The sequence below is a fragment of the Lepisosteus oculatus genome, chromosome 1 (assembly GCF_040954835.1).
Source record: "Lepisosteus oculatus isolate fLepOcu1 chromosome 1, fLepOcu1.hap2, whole genome shotgun sequence".
Lineage (NCBI taxonomy): Eukaryota > Metazoa > Chordata > Actinopteri > Semionotiformes > Lepisosteidae > Lepisosteus > Lepisosteus oculatus.
Window position 1 is genome coordinate 75,573,010 of NC_090696.1, and position 13,872 is coordinate 75,586,881.

At 45.4% G+C, this 13,872-nt stretch overlaps 1 protein-coding gene across 3 annotated transcripts in view; it reads right to left on the minus strand.

Annotated features, from left to right (window-relative positions):
* LOC102691794 (EF-hand calcium-binding domain-containing protein 6) overlaps positions 1 to 12,841 on the minus strand; it is a 33,720-nt gene extending 20,879 nt beyond the window's left edge. Inside the window, exons 1-9 of one of the 3 annotated variants that reach the window (XM_015345902.2) lie at positions 11,855 to 12,841; positions 7,985 to 8,094; positions 6,091 to 6,191; positions 5,062 to 5,139; positions 4,026 to 4,199; positions 2,775 to 2,912; positions 2,140 to 2,276; positions 1,066 to 1,208; positions 354 to 550 (exon numbers count right to left, since the gene is read on the minus strand). In XM_015345902.2, coding sequence (XP_015201388.2) covers positions 354 to 550; positions 1,066 to 1,208; positions 2,140 to 2,276; positions 2,775 to 2,912; positions 4,026 to 4,199; positions 5,062 to 5,139; positions 6,091 to 6,191; positions 7,985 to 8,094; positions 11,855 to 12,158 — 1,382 coding nt within the window. In that variant the 5' untranslated portion in view covers positions 12,159 to 12,841. Of the gene's footprint in view, positions 1 to 353; positions 551 to 1,065; positions 1,209 to 2,139; positions 2,277 to 2,774; positions 2,913 to 4,025; positions 4,200 to 5,061; positions 5,140 to 6,090; positions 6,192 to 7,984; positions 8,095 to 11,520; positions 11,737 to 11,854 lie in introns of those variants that run through there. The other 2 variants (XM_015345903.2, XM_015345904.2) reach the window with 2 other exon arrangements.
* Positions 12,842 to 13,872: the final 1,031 nt, after the last annotated feature.

Genomic DNA, 13,872 nt, shown 5'->3' on the forward strand with positions numbered 1-13,872 from the left:
TTCACAACACCACTTTATTGTTTCTCCAAGGACGGATAAACATTTGTGTATTAGCATTGTTATATATTGTTTGCGTTCCCTGTCCACAAAAGTTATAAAGCCTGTGGCATCTGCTTCCAAAAATATACTGTATTATTCTAAACACCAAGAGCAGGCCTTTCACACAGTAAGGGTTGGTTTAGGAGGGATGAGTAAATATTGCACAGTATTAGATTCTTGATAGTTTTTTTCAATTAAATTGCAAAATGAGGAGGTATTATTTCGCTTGAAATATAGGAATAAAGCAGGTTGTTGTTCGAAGTGTTAGGTCTGGAGCTCTGAGATCCCTCTGAGGCGGATGCAGAGATACTAACTTGTGCTGTGGGTTGGACAGCAGTTTGTGGGTGACTCCTTCCTCACTGCGGTCCTGAAATCTCCCGAGGAATTTGATGTAGTCAATCCCAGCCTTGCTGCCTTCCAGACCACATCGAGCCAGGAAAAGACTCAGGTGCTCTTTCTTCAAGTGCAAGTCGAATTTCGCCAAAACACGCAGAAACTCGTCCAGTGGAACCTTTATGAGGGAAAAAGACATGAGAAAATCACATTAACATTTAGAATAAAACCGTTTTTTTTCTCAGAGTCAAATGCACACAGTGTAAAGGAGAAACACTTTTTTTTTTAACTGAATCCATGGACGTTTGGGTTTGGAATGAATACAAGCAGTTGATTTGTCCGCTCACTCTAATTTTCACTCCACCGGTTGACGAGACGCTCTGATCCGTTGACTAATAATCTAGATCAGGAACGAGCCGCTCCAGTGTCTGATGTGTCTGATTCACTGTGCCCTCCAGCTTTCAGTCCACCTCGTACAGTAAGTTGACTGATTGAAGATGAGACTGGAGACGAGTAATAGGGTCACGTGACGGAAGACGATCTCAGAAGGGAATGGCAACCCAGTCCTGCTGATGTTCACTTCCCGTCTGCTTCCAAGTGGACACATGCTGCCTGTCCTCTTCCCCCGCCTCACCACCCCAGGAAGGACCAAAGCCCGAGTGCCGTCTCCTCCCCCCGCCGGCATGCTCGTACCTTGTTCTCCTTTCCGGGGCTGCTTCTTTCAAATTCGCTCTTCATCCTCTGGAAGCCTTCTCTGAACTTGTCCTTCAGCCACTGCTCTATGGTGATGGAGGCTTTGCGCTCCTCCTCTGCCTTGGACAGCATCCTGGACTGCTCTGAACACACACACACACACAAGACAGGGTCAGGGGACTCATAGGTGGAGGAGCGTCTCTTCCGTTCTTCTGAGGCGCTGTGCTACACCTTTAGACTGTCAAGCATTACTTTCAGCCAATGCTAGAGAAACAGTCATACTGTAGCTTTGGCGACACCTGGCTTTTTAACCTGTTTTTTTATTTCTAGATATTAATGTGTATTAAACTGATAAAAGTAACCTAAAACTTAACGATTAGACCTAGGGTTCATCTTCAGGTTCATTTGATTACGTTAGCGTCAGAAAGCCTTGTAGGGATAAACAGAAACCTTGAGGTTCACACAAGCTGTTGTACAATAGCGCCCTCTGTGGGGGGCTACGGTAATTACAGTTTTACATGATTTCTGCAAGACGTGAACGGACCCACACTTCATATTGGCAGAGAGAATGGTTGCTTCTTGTCCAAAAAGTAAAGCACCAGAAATTTTGTTTTAAGGCCAGGGCAGAGCAGATGTAAAATAAGGCAAGGTATTCTTTTACGAATCCCTTAGGTATCCAGTTCAGGCAAGAGCATCCAGAGTCTCACCAGCAGTGCAGAACTGCAGATCATTGTTATTATGACACATTCCTGAGTCCCTACAATGTAAGGCACGGGTTCCCAAATCCCTCAGGTTTTGTGTGTCTCCTGAAGGTCTTAACAGGAAGACTTTAAAAGGGGGGTTTTAACCTTCTCCACAGCTTTAAGAGGTTGATCATCTAAGAAGACGTACTGTAGAAAACCTAGACTGGGAGTGCCCAGCGTAGGAGATACTGTAGGTACAAGCCAGTTTGCTCAAATGCCTGTGAGAAATTAAAGAACTGTCAAACAAAAAAAAAACTGTCACAGCGCACCAAAATAACAACTTATTTTTACGCCTAATCACCGTTTCCAACAATTTTAATCGGACACTTACTCTGTGAGTCTTCCATGCTCACAGAGTCTGCTGACTGTCGGCCCACATTTTCCAAGGGATCCTTTCCAAAATCGATCCCAAGCCTCTTGAGTAGAGCACCTACTCTGATGGCCCCAGTTCCGTCCTGGTCATATCTGCTGGAACAAAAGCCCAGAGCTCTACCTTATCAAGACCACGGCGTCGTGTAGTGTAGCTTATCAAGAGCTCAGTAAGAAGCCAGTTAGTAAGAAGAGCACAGCGTCACGGTGCCAAGAAACATATCGAGAGTTCAATGACACGTGTGACGTGTGACGCAACATCCATTTGAAAGTTTGAAATCACTATTACTTGTCACCGAGATAACAGAATGAAATTATCCAGTTTCTTTTCTAGTAAGATCTGCAATACCCATGACTGTGACTGGCCAGTAGGGTTGTAGAGGGGTTAACTAATGTTAAAAATAGGATAACAGAATCGAATTTTGTTCTTATACTGTGTCTCCCACTGAGCCTGGTTATGAATAAGGTTCTGTAGTTCATGCATTATTAGGCCTTTAATGGTCAGAGGTCTTCACCCTGGGGTTTGTCGGACTACTTTCTCTAGCTTTTGATCAAAGGGGCATATTTCTGCAATCCTGTATTTGAGTATTTGAGTACCTCTTCCAGAGCTTTTCGAACTCCTCGTCCTCCATGTGCAACCCCATCTCCTCCAGCAAGTGTCTCAGTTTTGGGGCCACAATCCTGCCGGGCCCGTCTGGGCTCTTCAGAACCAGCTGTTCGGCCATATCTGCAAACCTGAGGAGGGCACATGCAAAATAATAATAGCGACAATAATAATAATAATAATAATAATAATAATAATAATAATAATAATAATAATAATAATAATAATAATAGACTACCAACTACTAGTAATCTATATTTGATTCACGTTCCTAATATTAAAAAATACATGTTTAAAATGTACAGGAAGATAAACCCGTCTTGCTGTCATACCTGACAGTGGCAGTGAAAACAGACATTTGTGCAGTTATCTGACTCGGTTGCCCCACGAAGCACAGCCCCCACCCCAGCCCCCTGCTGTTAAAAGCGTCCAAAGTGAGGACCTGGCAGTTCAAAAGATAACGGCTCTCACGGCTTGGGGGACCTGCTGCTTCAAGAGTCTTAAAAACAGCAGACCTCAAAGCCTCGGATCTACCAAAAAAATCTTTGGGGATAATGAGATTAGATCAGAAACTGAAATCACTGGTTTCAGGCAGCCCGCTCGGCTCTGCTCTCTTTGACTCCGTTACTGCGCTTGTCCGGGTCTTCCCGATTAGTCACGGGGATTTCGTACGGGCTGCTGTGACTGAACGTGGGGAGCTAAGGCCACTCTCTCCCCTGCGGTCGCAGCCTCGTCCGCCGCGGAGCCGGCCGTGTACAGCAGCAGTTATTTTCTTTTGATTTTAACGTACAGTTGGCCCTTTGTCTGCTTTTAGTGACTCAAAAATGGCTCCACAATGAGATGCTAATTCCTCGATTCCACTCCCCCCCCCCCAAATAGGAAACCTACTGCAGGTAGTTTCCATTACTGATGTGAGGTCGTCAGTAAGATGGTGTTTAACTGGCTTGGACTGAAACAAATAAAACAATGATTTAGGCACGGCGGTGATGGGTTATTTCTAGCGAACTGCTGTGCGATTTCCAAGGTTTCGCTATCTGTTGCTATGGAGAAAAAATCACCCAGGGAATGAAACCCCCGATTTCAACAGATACACACAGAACCTGTGTGTGGGGCTGCGGCTAAAAGCGAAAAGAGACTAGGCCTGTCTCGGGGAGGGGTCTCCACTCGAAAGCTGAGGGAGTCTTAACGCCAGGCGGCTGTCTCTGACGGCGCCAGCGTCTCTGTGACTCAGACCCCCCGGGTACCTCTGTCCGGCCTTGCCCCGGAGCTGGGCCTGGACCTGGGCGGCGGTCAGCGGGCCTCCGTCGCCGGGACGGCGCAGCGGGCCGAGCCAGGCGGGCGCCCCGTCGGCGGCCGGCTCTCGGACCGCCCCGAGCAGCTCCTCGAACCGCACGATGGCCTTCTGGGACAGCTGCAGCCTGCGGGGACCCGAGCCGACACAAGAGCAGCAGGGATCAGAGGCGGCCAGGCTGACACATCACATGAGGGTAACCGGTAACAGGTGACACAGGCAAACCCCTGCCCAGCGTCTTGTTTATTTGGAGCTGTGATTGTATTTATTTAAAGCTCCTGACTCGTTTTTTAATCTTATGCGGGCCAGATTTTTTATCTGGTTATGGTTTCCTGTTGTGCTAGATTGTTATGTTTTGTGAATACATGTCTTTTCAGCTGTTCTGCCCGCACAGAAAATGTCCTGTGTGGGACAGTCCGGGAAGTAAGTAAAAAGCTTATTTCACATAAGAGTTGAATTACTGTTGGGAAGGCGGGGCCTTGGTTAGCCTTGAACTTGCGTGACCCGAGGGACGACAGCCTGGCCGTGTGGACGAGGCCGTTGGGCGGCCCTACAGAGCCCACTGAATGGTCAAGCAGGGAACTCTGGGCAGGAAAGTCTGTTGTCCTTATTTAGACCTCAGTGATCAGCTGATCTTATGGAACTGGGATTTGCCTTCATTTTCTCACCATTATTTTTCCTTTTCTATTTTTTGCACCTTGCTAAAATGACATGGATGGGTCTTCCACTGTCCTACATGTACCAGAGTGGGCAATGTTTATTATGTTCTTGAACTGGCGATGTGAGCTGCCTTATCAAATTACTGGGCAGATACCTTTGGTTACATTACATTCAGGCAAATATCAGCTGGAGCTACAGAAGCTTGCCAGTACTAGTCTATCTTCTTTAACTGACTTTATTTTCTTCTTCTTCGCGATTGTGTACGTCATTATAAATGCTTGACTCCACACATCTACCCGAAAGAGTGCTTATAGTGAAAGAACACTGACCTTAACAGCAGCTGTTGGTACTGTTTTGTGCTTATGAATCTTCCCAGAAACTTGGTGATTATCATGAGCAGGACATCCCTGCAAAGACAACAGGGTGATCTTAAAAAGATAACTTTAAGAAATAGGTAAACAATGTGTAGGTCAACTTAAATTATAAAATCCTTGAATAAGATTAAGTTTTACTGATCTCAGGTTTCTTTAACGTAAATGTTTCAGGTTTAAGTATTAACATTTTTTTCTTCAATGCCCATCCAGGGACTCATGTCTTCTGGTTTAGTGTTTTCTAAGATGGAATCAATAATTGCCTTTCAAATTACATAAATGAACAAACATGATGCAATGTTGAATCCACATCAGACTGCTGTCTTCAGATCTGTCGGTGTGTTATATCCTCTCTCCTGTCTGCTCACTCGTACTTGTTCTACTGCACCTGCTCACCTGTACCTGTTTCCCCCTACCTCTTCACCTGTACCTGCTCACCTGTACCTGTTCCCCCCTGCCTCTACTCCTGTACCTGCTCACCTGTACCTGTTCCCCCCTGCCTCTACTCCTGTACCTGCTCACCTGTACCTGTTCCCCCCTACCTCTTCACCTGTACCTGCTCACCTGTACCTGTTCCCCCCTACCTCTTCACCTGTACCTGCTCACCTGTACCTGTTCCCCCCTGCCTCTACTCCTGTACCTGCTCACCTGTACCTGTTCCCCCCTACCTCTTCACCTGTACCTGCTCACCTGTACCTGTTCCCCCCTACCTCTACTCCTGTACCTGCTCACCTGTACCTGTTCCCCCCTACCTCTACTCCTGTACCTGCTCACCTGTACCTGTTCCCCCCTGCCTCTACTCCTGTACCTGCTCACCTGTACCTGTTCCCCCCTGCCTCTACTCCTGTACCTGCTCACCTGTACCTGTTCCCCCCTACCTCTTCACCTGTACCTGCTGACCTGTACCTGCTCACCTCTACCTCTGCATCTGTCTATGTTCCCCTGTACCTCTTCACCTGTACCTCTTCGCCTGTACTTGTTCTGTACCTGTTCACCTGTCCTTTGCCCTCAGGGTCATTGTTCTTGAAGAGCTGCCTCATGGTGAAATACCCACCGGCTCGCAGTTTCTCACGGAGGAGATGTTCCAGCTGCCGATTCCCAGAAAGAACACAAAGTATTAAATATTAAAACATACTGGGCTGTTATTAAAACATTTTCCTTAAACATGCGTGAGAACTAAAAACGGTACGAGAAACTTCAGGCTTGCATAAAATAAAGTTGAGATCACACTTCCATTACTAGGTTTACATTAAATTAATTACTGAACACTGATTGTATATATCCAAGATAGGCACCACTATTACTGCTTTTGTACTGTAATAACACCAGGTAACAATATAATAATCTGTTACTCTAACAATAACATCGCACAAGATTACAACAGTGGCTAAAATAAAATTAAACATTTTGTTAAGATTAAGTTTTTGTTCATTGTTATAACTAAATAATTATCTTGGATAATAATGAGGAACTTCTCCATCATGAAACAGAATTTTCTGTTTCATATTTCCCTCAGGTGTTAATCCGGAATAAATCAAAATATACACTATATTCTAAAATATTTAGAAATGTTTCTGCCACATTTTTACGGAAACTTCATGTGTATCCTCTCAGGCGTATTGCTTAGACGAATGTGTGTCTGGCTTCCTGAAAGTCCTGTTGTTGTGTACAGATTTTGTGGAAATGCAGGATTATGATTTCACCAGTACTTTGAAAGCATGTTTTGGGTGGAAGCTATCCTTGTGTAGGGTTAGGGTTGGGGACAGACACCGCCAAGGGCATGCCACGCTCTCTGGATGGAACAGACTGCACCTTTGCCTTAGGTTTAGGGTTAGGGTTAGGGTTTGGATTAGGGTTAGGGATAGACACCACTAAGGGCACGGCACGCCCTCTGACGGACAGACTGCACCCTTGCATTAGGGTTAGGGTTTGTCCCGCCCTGTACACCTAGAGGGCGCTGCTCTTCTGTCCTGTTCCTAGTTCCCTGTGATTATTCATGTCTTTCCGGTGTGTCTTGTTGTGTAGCCTATGTACTTCCTGTGTCTGCGCTGTTCCTGGCTCAGCATTGAGGGTACAATGTCCTGACACCCGCCTAGCACCAGGTCGCCCCACGTCTGTGGCCTGAGGGCATAGGTTTCTATACTGACATCGTCTGACCCCCTGAGCCTGGGCTAACCTCTGTGTTGCCCCCTTTTACCTCAACGCATAGGGTCTTTATTGCCCTCCTGGCCATTCCACAGCTTGCCCTTTCTGCCATCAGTAACAGAATGCTGAGCCTACACCAGACCCTGCGAGCGATTTTTTTTTGTGTTGTTTCCTGGTTTTGGGAATTTTTTTTTTTACTCCTGGAACCGGGCTTCCATGCCCCCTACTCTCCCTCTCCGTTGAGAGATATGTTTTACTTGTCGTTTGTTCCCCTGTTCCATCACGGTTTATATTTGTTGCGTGTTTTGTCTGTCCCAGGCTCCCATGCCCGCTGGTCTCCCTATCTGTTGTCGGTCATTTTTTTATGTGTTGTTGGTTCCCCGGTTCCATCAGGGTTTATTTTTTGTTGTGTGTGATTTTTTTTACCTGTTCGGTCTGTTTTTTTGTCTCTCTCCTCCGGAGCCCAGTCCGACCCCCCCCCCTTCCTTTCCTCAATAAAGGTTTTTTTACCCCAGAGGAGGGGTTAGCCGTGGACTCCCAGAGGTTTCCTTTCAGTGAAATGAGGTTTTTCCTCCCCCCAGTGCTGTGCTGCTCTCCTTGTGGTTCCACGGCATGCCCTTCTGACATCCGTGACAGGGTTAGGGTTAGAATGAGACACCACTAAGGGTTAGACACGGGTGCACCCCAGACGGAACAGACGGCGCCCTTGCGCCAGGCCAGCGGCGAGCTGCCTCACCTCGTCCACCTCAGCCTGCAGCTGGGTCCCCGGGCGGGAGGCAGTGCTGGCTCTGCTGCTGCAGGCGCTCCCCCGGCTCTCCGCTCGGCCCCCGATCTCCGCTCGCAGCCCTGCGGCACGCAAGGGGCACCGTCAGCCAGCTGCGACCCCCTGCGGGGAGGGGCGTTCCCACCCCTGCACATCTCTTCAGCTGCAGGAGAAGCTACAGGCCGCGGACTGGATCCACTGCACGCTAAACGTCACAGCGGCCAGCGAGAGGACCGTTCACAACGTAGCTCTCTGCAGCACCGGAAAAAACAGTTTACTCGAATAAAGAAAAAACAATCGCTGACGGCAAGTTCATTGCAAAACAGCTCGGTTACGAACTTGTGCATTTATTTAGTTTCGGGGTCTCCCCGTGATCCCAGTGACGGCCATAAAGCAGGTTTCACAGGCAGCCTTTAAATGACCAGTTTCTGGAGGCCTGGAACAATTCCCCTGCGATCACTTAAACAGGTCCCGTGCTCAATCAAATCATTTAGAAGAAAAGACAGAATATCCTTCAGCCCTCAAGGATAAGTGTTCCCTTCATTGAAAACTTATGAGGTCATTTTGAGCGATTGCTTAACTGGGACCCCTGGTTTTGATGCTGGAAAGTGATGTCATGACGCAGAGCAAGAACATGCATTGTAATCTGAGGGAGCCAACCTACAGCTGATCTGGTCAGATCACAGCAGCTCAGCCGGACCGGACCTGGCCGGTTCTGGGATGGGAGAGCTCTAAGGAAAACCAGGATCCTGTTGTACATGGTGCTGTTGGGCCAGTAGGTGGCGCTCTTACCTCTCTGGACCAGAATTTCCAGTCCTGTGCCCCAGTATAGTAACACTATATTAGGGTGCTCCAGGAGGTGAAGTTTTTCAGATGATCATAACACTGAGGTCCTGCCTCAATAGAGATCTAAGGGATTTGCAGTCCATCTATAATTGTGTTGTGTATATCTACATTTGTGGATGGTACAATATATCTATACTGTGCAATACATCTTCTTTGTGCACTGTACATTGTGGCTTATTTGTGTATTTTCTGTATTATTAAGTTGTACTGTTCTGTGTGTGTTGATTGTGCCAGGCTGCTGTTGCACTGCAATTTCCCTCACGGGATTAATAAAATATCTATCTATCCCCTGGCACCGCTCAAAATATTAGGGGTCTTAACCCTGATGTCCTGCATACATAAATCCGTGTGTGATGTATAAATCCGTGCAATTCTTCTGCCCCTCTGTGATGGACAGGCAGGGGGAACGGGTCTTCTTCTCTCAGTGTGGGTGATCCAGTTTGTCCACCCGGACACGCCGCTCTCCGATCAGGGGTGGGTGCACAGAAGGCGGCATGACTTTCAGGCATGTTTATAACAGATTACCCCCCACTGTCCCTAGTTAGAAAATCGATTCCCAAATTTCAGGCATAGACCTGTTAAACTGCCGAGAACATTTGGTTTTCGATTTTTTTTCCACGGTGTTTCGGTTACGCGGCAACTCGGTTTATTCAATTGGACAACGCTGTCCTCCTGTGGCCATTATCTGTAATTGCAGTGTATTTTGCTATATTGAAGTATTACGGGGCAAACATTAAAATAGCTTAAACTAGAGTGTAAAGCCCTTGTAATTATAACGCTTGTGTTTTCATCTGGTAAACCGCTCCCACCTTTCTGCCACTACGGCAATAATATTTAAACAAAACAAATATTCCAACTAACAGCTTTCATATCAAAATGGAATGACACACTAGGCTACCAATACAACAAACCAATCAGACCGAGGATATCTTTATAGAGTATATTGCTGCTGGTCATAATATTTCCTGGAAACATAACTTTCCCTGTAATATTTTATTTATTAAAACAACTTTTAAACCATACTTTCAACTATTACTTCGGATGCATAGATCCAAAAAGCAGACAGGACGAACCGAAATAGCAACATTTCTCTTTTCTCATCTCAGAAGTGACAGAAGTGGAATTCGGAAATTTCATCATAATTTCATAATTTGCCATTTGTAGTATGATTCCAGGAAATATTAAACTTTTATTGCATCTTAAACTTGCAACTTAACTTCCCGTTTAAAAAAAATATTTGAGAATTTGCTCCCCAAAATGAGTTTGACTAGTTCCTTAATGCACTGCTAGGTCCAGAGTGCACTAATTCTACAGACTTTGCCTGAAACGCGAATGGGTACCAAACAGACTTTCAAACGTATAACTATTCGAAAGAGAACATTTCGTTCCAAGTATTTCTTTATTGTACATAATCATTAAACATACTCCATTCAAATTCTGTTTTTCACACCAGGTGACCCTCAGGTGATTGCTCTCGGGTACATACATCGTCAGCTCAGAATAATAGTACTTCTGACGCGAAATCAGGGCATTCCCACTGTACCCTTGTAGTTATTATTTACGCGAAACTCATTTTTATGTCTTGGTTAGTAAACGAAACCGCTCTGACTGTAATGCACTGAGTCGACATTACATATAATTAATCAAATTTAATTCGCAACTGTAATCATAGACTGTACTAATGTAACACAATCACTATTTCGAGTTTAGGCTACGTCTGCAATATTTTAAAGGATGAAAAATCCACGTATCCCCATCCAAAGTATTTTGGAGGAAACAAACTATCCTTCCTTTTCCTATACTTTCACTTAATTTACTCGGTTTATACTGTAGTATGAACATCCTATAGATGGCGTACTTACCCACAACACCAAGGTGTCTGAAAACAGCCTCATTCACCCGTAGAAACCAAAGGAGGCATTTAGTTTAGTGACAGATTTAAGGGTGGATTTTAGTTAAGAATATAAATATGCATTCCAGAAAAACAGAGAGACATAGGAATTTACTTTCTGGAGCTGTTTGTGGTGCTGAAATGAGTGTGACACCGGGAAATAAAATATCGGCAATCCCACCGAATTACAGGATTCGTGGGCATGGAAAATGTGTCCGTTTTAACGCTATTTTGCTCCCAAGTCGTTGCTGGAAAAGGAAAGCAGCGCGATAAAGATCTGACTTCGGAAAAAGGACCGAGAACATTGCGGCAGACTGAATTCTACACTGCCTGGGCATGTCAAGCGAAATCGAGAGAATGCCCAGCTACATCTATCCAGCGTTGGGCGTCCGGGTCCGCGAACGCCGAACGAAAACAAGCGACACTCGACGGACTCCCCCTTAAAACTTGCTGACCACTCCGTTTGCCAAAGTGTTTTCTCGAGGAAACAACAAAACGAGACTTTTCCTGCCTCTCAAATACCCCCTAAAGCACAGCAAATGCATCAGAAAAAAAGTCTAGTTCTTACTGAAACCCTAACCCTAGCGCGGGCACTTCTGTCTGGAACACACATACTGTCTCAACAAACACGTCAACAAATACTGTGTTCAAAACGTCACCCAAATGTCTCCCAACTAGTCAGAAACATCTAAAATAACGTTTTTCGGTACTTTCAATGTATCTACAGTACATTGAATCTGTTTTAAATTTCCAGTATTTTGCCTTTTCTCACCTGCTCCTGAAGTGGCGTATACAACGAGCAAGTCTTGTGCCGTTTGCGGGACAGCATTACAATTACCCCTACAGTATGGCCAACAGTATCATTGCATTTGGCCCTAAAGCCAAGAAACAAGGGAACTTCGCATGCAGTTGTGTGTTTTCAAACTTGTGATTTTTTTAACCATTTTTGAGCGACAGCCGCACGACTTGACAAAAACCCTCAACACGGTGCGCACATTTTCACCTGGATCTCAATCGCTCTCACCTGCGAGGGGGGAAACCTGCAGCCGGTTTCGCACCTCCTCCCACAGACCTTGCCTCGTCGCCCTCGCCCCTGCGGAACTCACCAAAGACGGGCAGCCGGGGCCTCTCCGGAGCCGGAGCCGCTGCCACCTCCACCCCTTCGGGGATCTGGTGCAGGGGGAAGGGGCTGTCCCTCTCCGGCCTCGGCCCCTTCTCGAGTCTCGGCCGGAGGCTCCTGCTCTGGCTCCGGGACAGCGCCTCGGCTCTCTCCCCTTCGCCCGCCGTCTCCCGCGGGGCTCTGGCGCTGTCCGCGGCGACGCCTCGGAGCGAGATGGAGTCGGGGTCCCCCAGCCTGGACAGCGGGTGCTGGATAGCCGGGAGGCGTGCGGAGATCTCCGTCGCTGACATATTCGCATGGAAAGAGCTTCTGACGGTCTTCAGAGATTTAGGAGCTTTTTTTTCTACGTATATTTATGCCGTGAAAGGCCGCCAAACTGCAGTCAAGGACGATCTAATGTCCAGCTTTCTATGTAGGAAGTTTGGTTTATGCAGAACTGATTCGGCTTCTGCGCAAACGTGTGTACAGTAGTATTGCTCAAGTGCAATCGATCGGCTACTGTTGCCTTAAGGTAAATATTGACCGAACGTAATCCCAGTAGCGAAGAAAGCTGTCCTTAAACTCTTCCTCTTCCTTCTGTTTTCTTCCTCTGAATAAGTATGACGTTGCTACGGGCAACGGAAAGCGGCCCGGTCCCTCTGAAGTTAGCGCCGTGGGGAGTAACTATGCAGACCACGCTGGATTGAGAAATCTTTCAAAATTAACATATGCAGAGTCCTGCATCTAAAAGCTCTGGGTTAATATGCATGTATTTAAAACAAATACATAAAAATGAAAAAAACTGACATTCCTTCATTAGCCAGTTATAAATCTCGGTGCATTCCCGATCATTCTTACAGCGGTTCCGATGTATGAATATCAGATACTACAATTATTCTTGCAGTCAAAAACAGATATCTGAATTTTCTATTCTACTTTACAGATTCTAATTAATTTCATTTCAGTCCGGTCACTGGGAGAATCTATGTATGCCATACATTATTTTTTGCATAACCTAGAAATATAATATTTCAACAAAACACAAAAAAATATATAAAATGGGATGTGAAGAAAGTTAACATATAAACAGTGAGTGCACAGAAAGAATCACGCTTGTCTGGTGATACGATTTTCTATTTAAGAAGTAATTGTTGACAGTATCTTCATTTGTAAGCACCTGACGAAAATGTCTCCGCCTCCGTAATTGAAGGGCGTTCTTTAAATTGTTCTTTTGAACTGCTGCAATATCAGGTTACTCTCAAAGTGAAGCCTTAGAAACATGTTCAATTCTACCGTTGCTATGCAGCACTTGATACACAAACAGCTGTGAAACAGACTGTTCAGCAATACCAAGAACATTTGAGAAATGGCCGAGTGGTATTTCTTCACTCGCTTCTAAAACTTGTAGTTGGTTATTTTAATCAACCACACAAATGTGCATGCAATCTTATTTTTGTCAGTTATGGAAAGGGTCTGTTGGTACTACAGCCTTACAACACTCGGCAGAGTCTGGTTATTCTAATAAACTCAATTTATTCTTCAGATTGCAAAACACACACAAACCGAAAGCTTTCTTCTTCATAGGATTGATTAGAAATGGCTATAATTAAGAGAGAAATCGATAAAAAAGGAGAACGGAGTACTTTGGATTGTTACTTTAATGCCTGCAAAAGTAACTAGGTTTTGGATATGATGTATCAGTGTGTTTTTTCTTGTAAGCTGTTTTATAATGCTTAAACTATCTTTTAGCATTTATGTATGATTGCTTTAGTTTTTTAATTACCTTTGAAAGTTGTGGAAAATACGCACATATATAACATTGCACTTTATAGAGGCTTAACAAGAATAACATGCTGTCATCAGCACTATTTTTAATCAGCATTACCAGATTATAAAGCCAGAATGACAGAACCAATCTCCCGACAGTGCTGTATTCTCACATGGGACACGACAAGAGACAAAACGTCCTAATTCGTATCCTACCCTGCCCAGTCAGAGCGCAAGGTGTGGTGGGTTTGTGTCCAT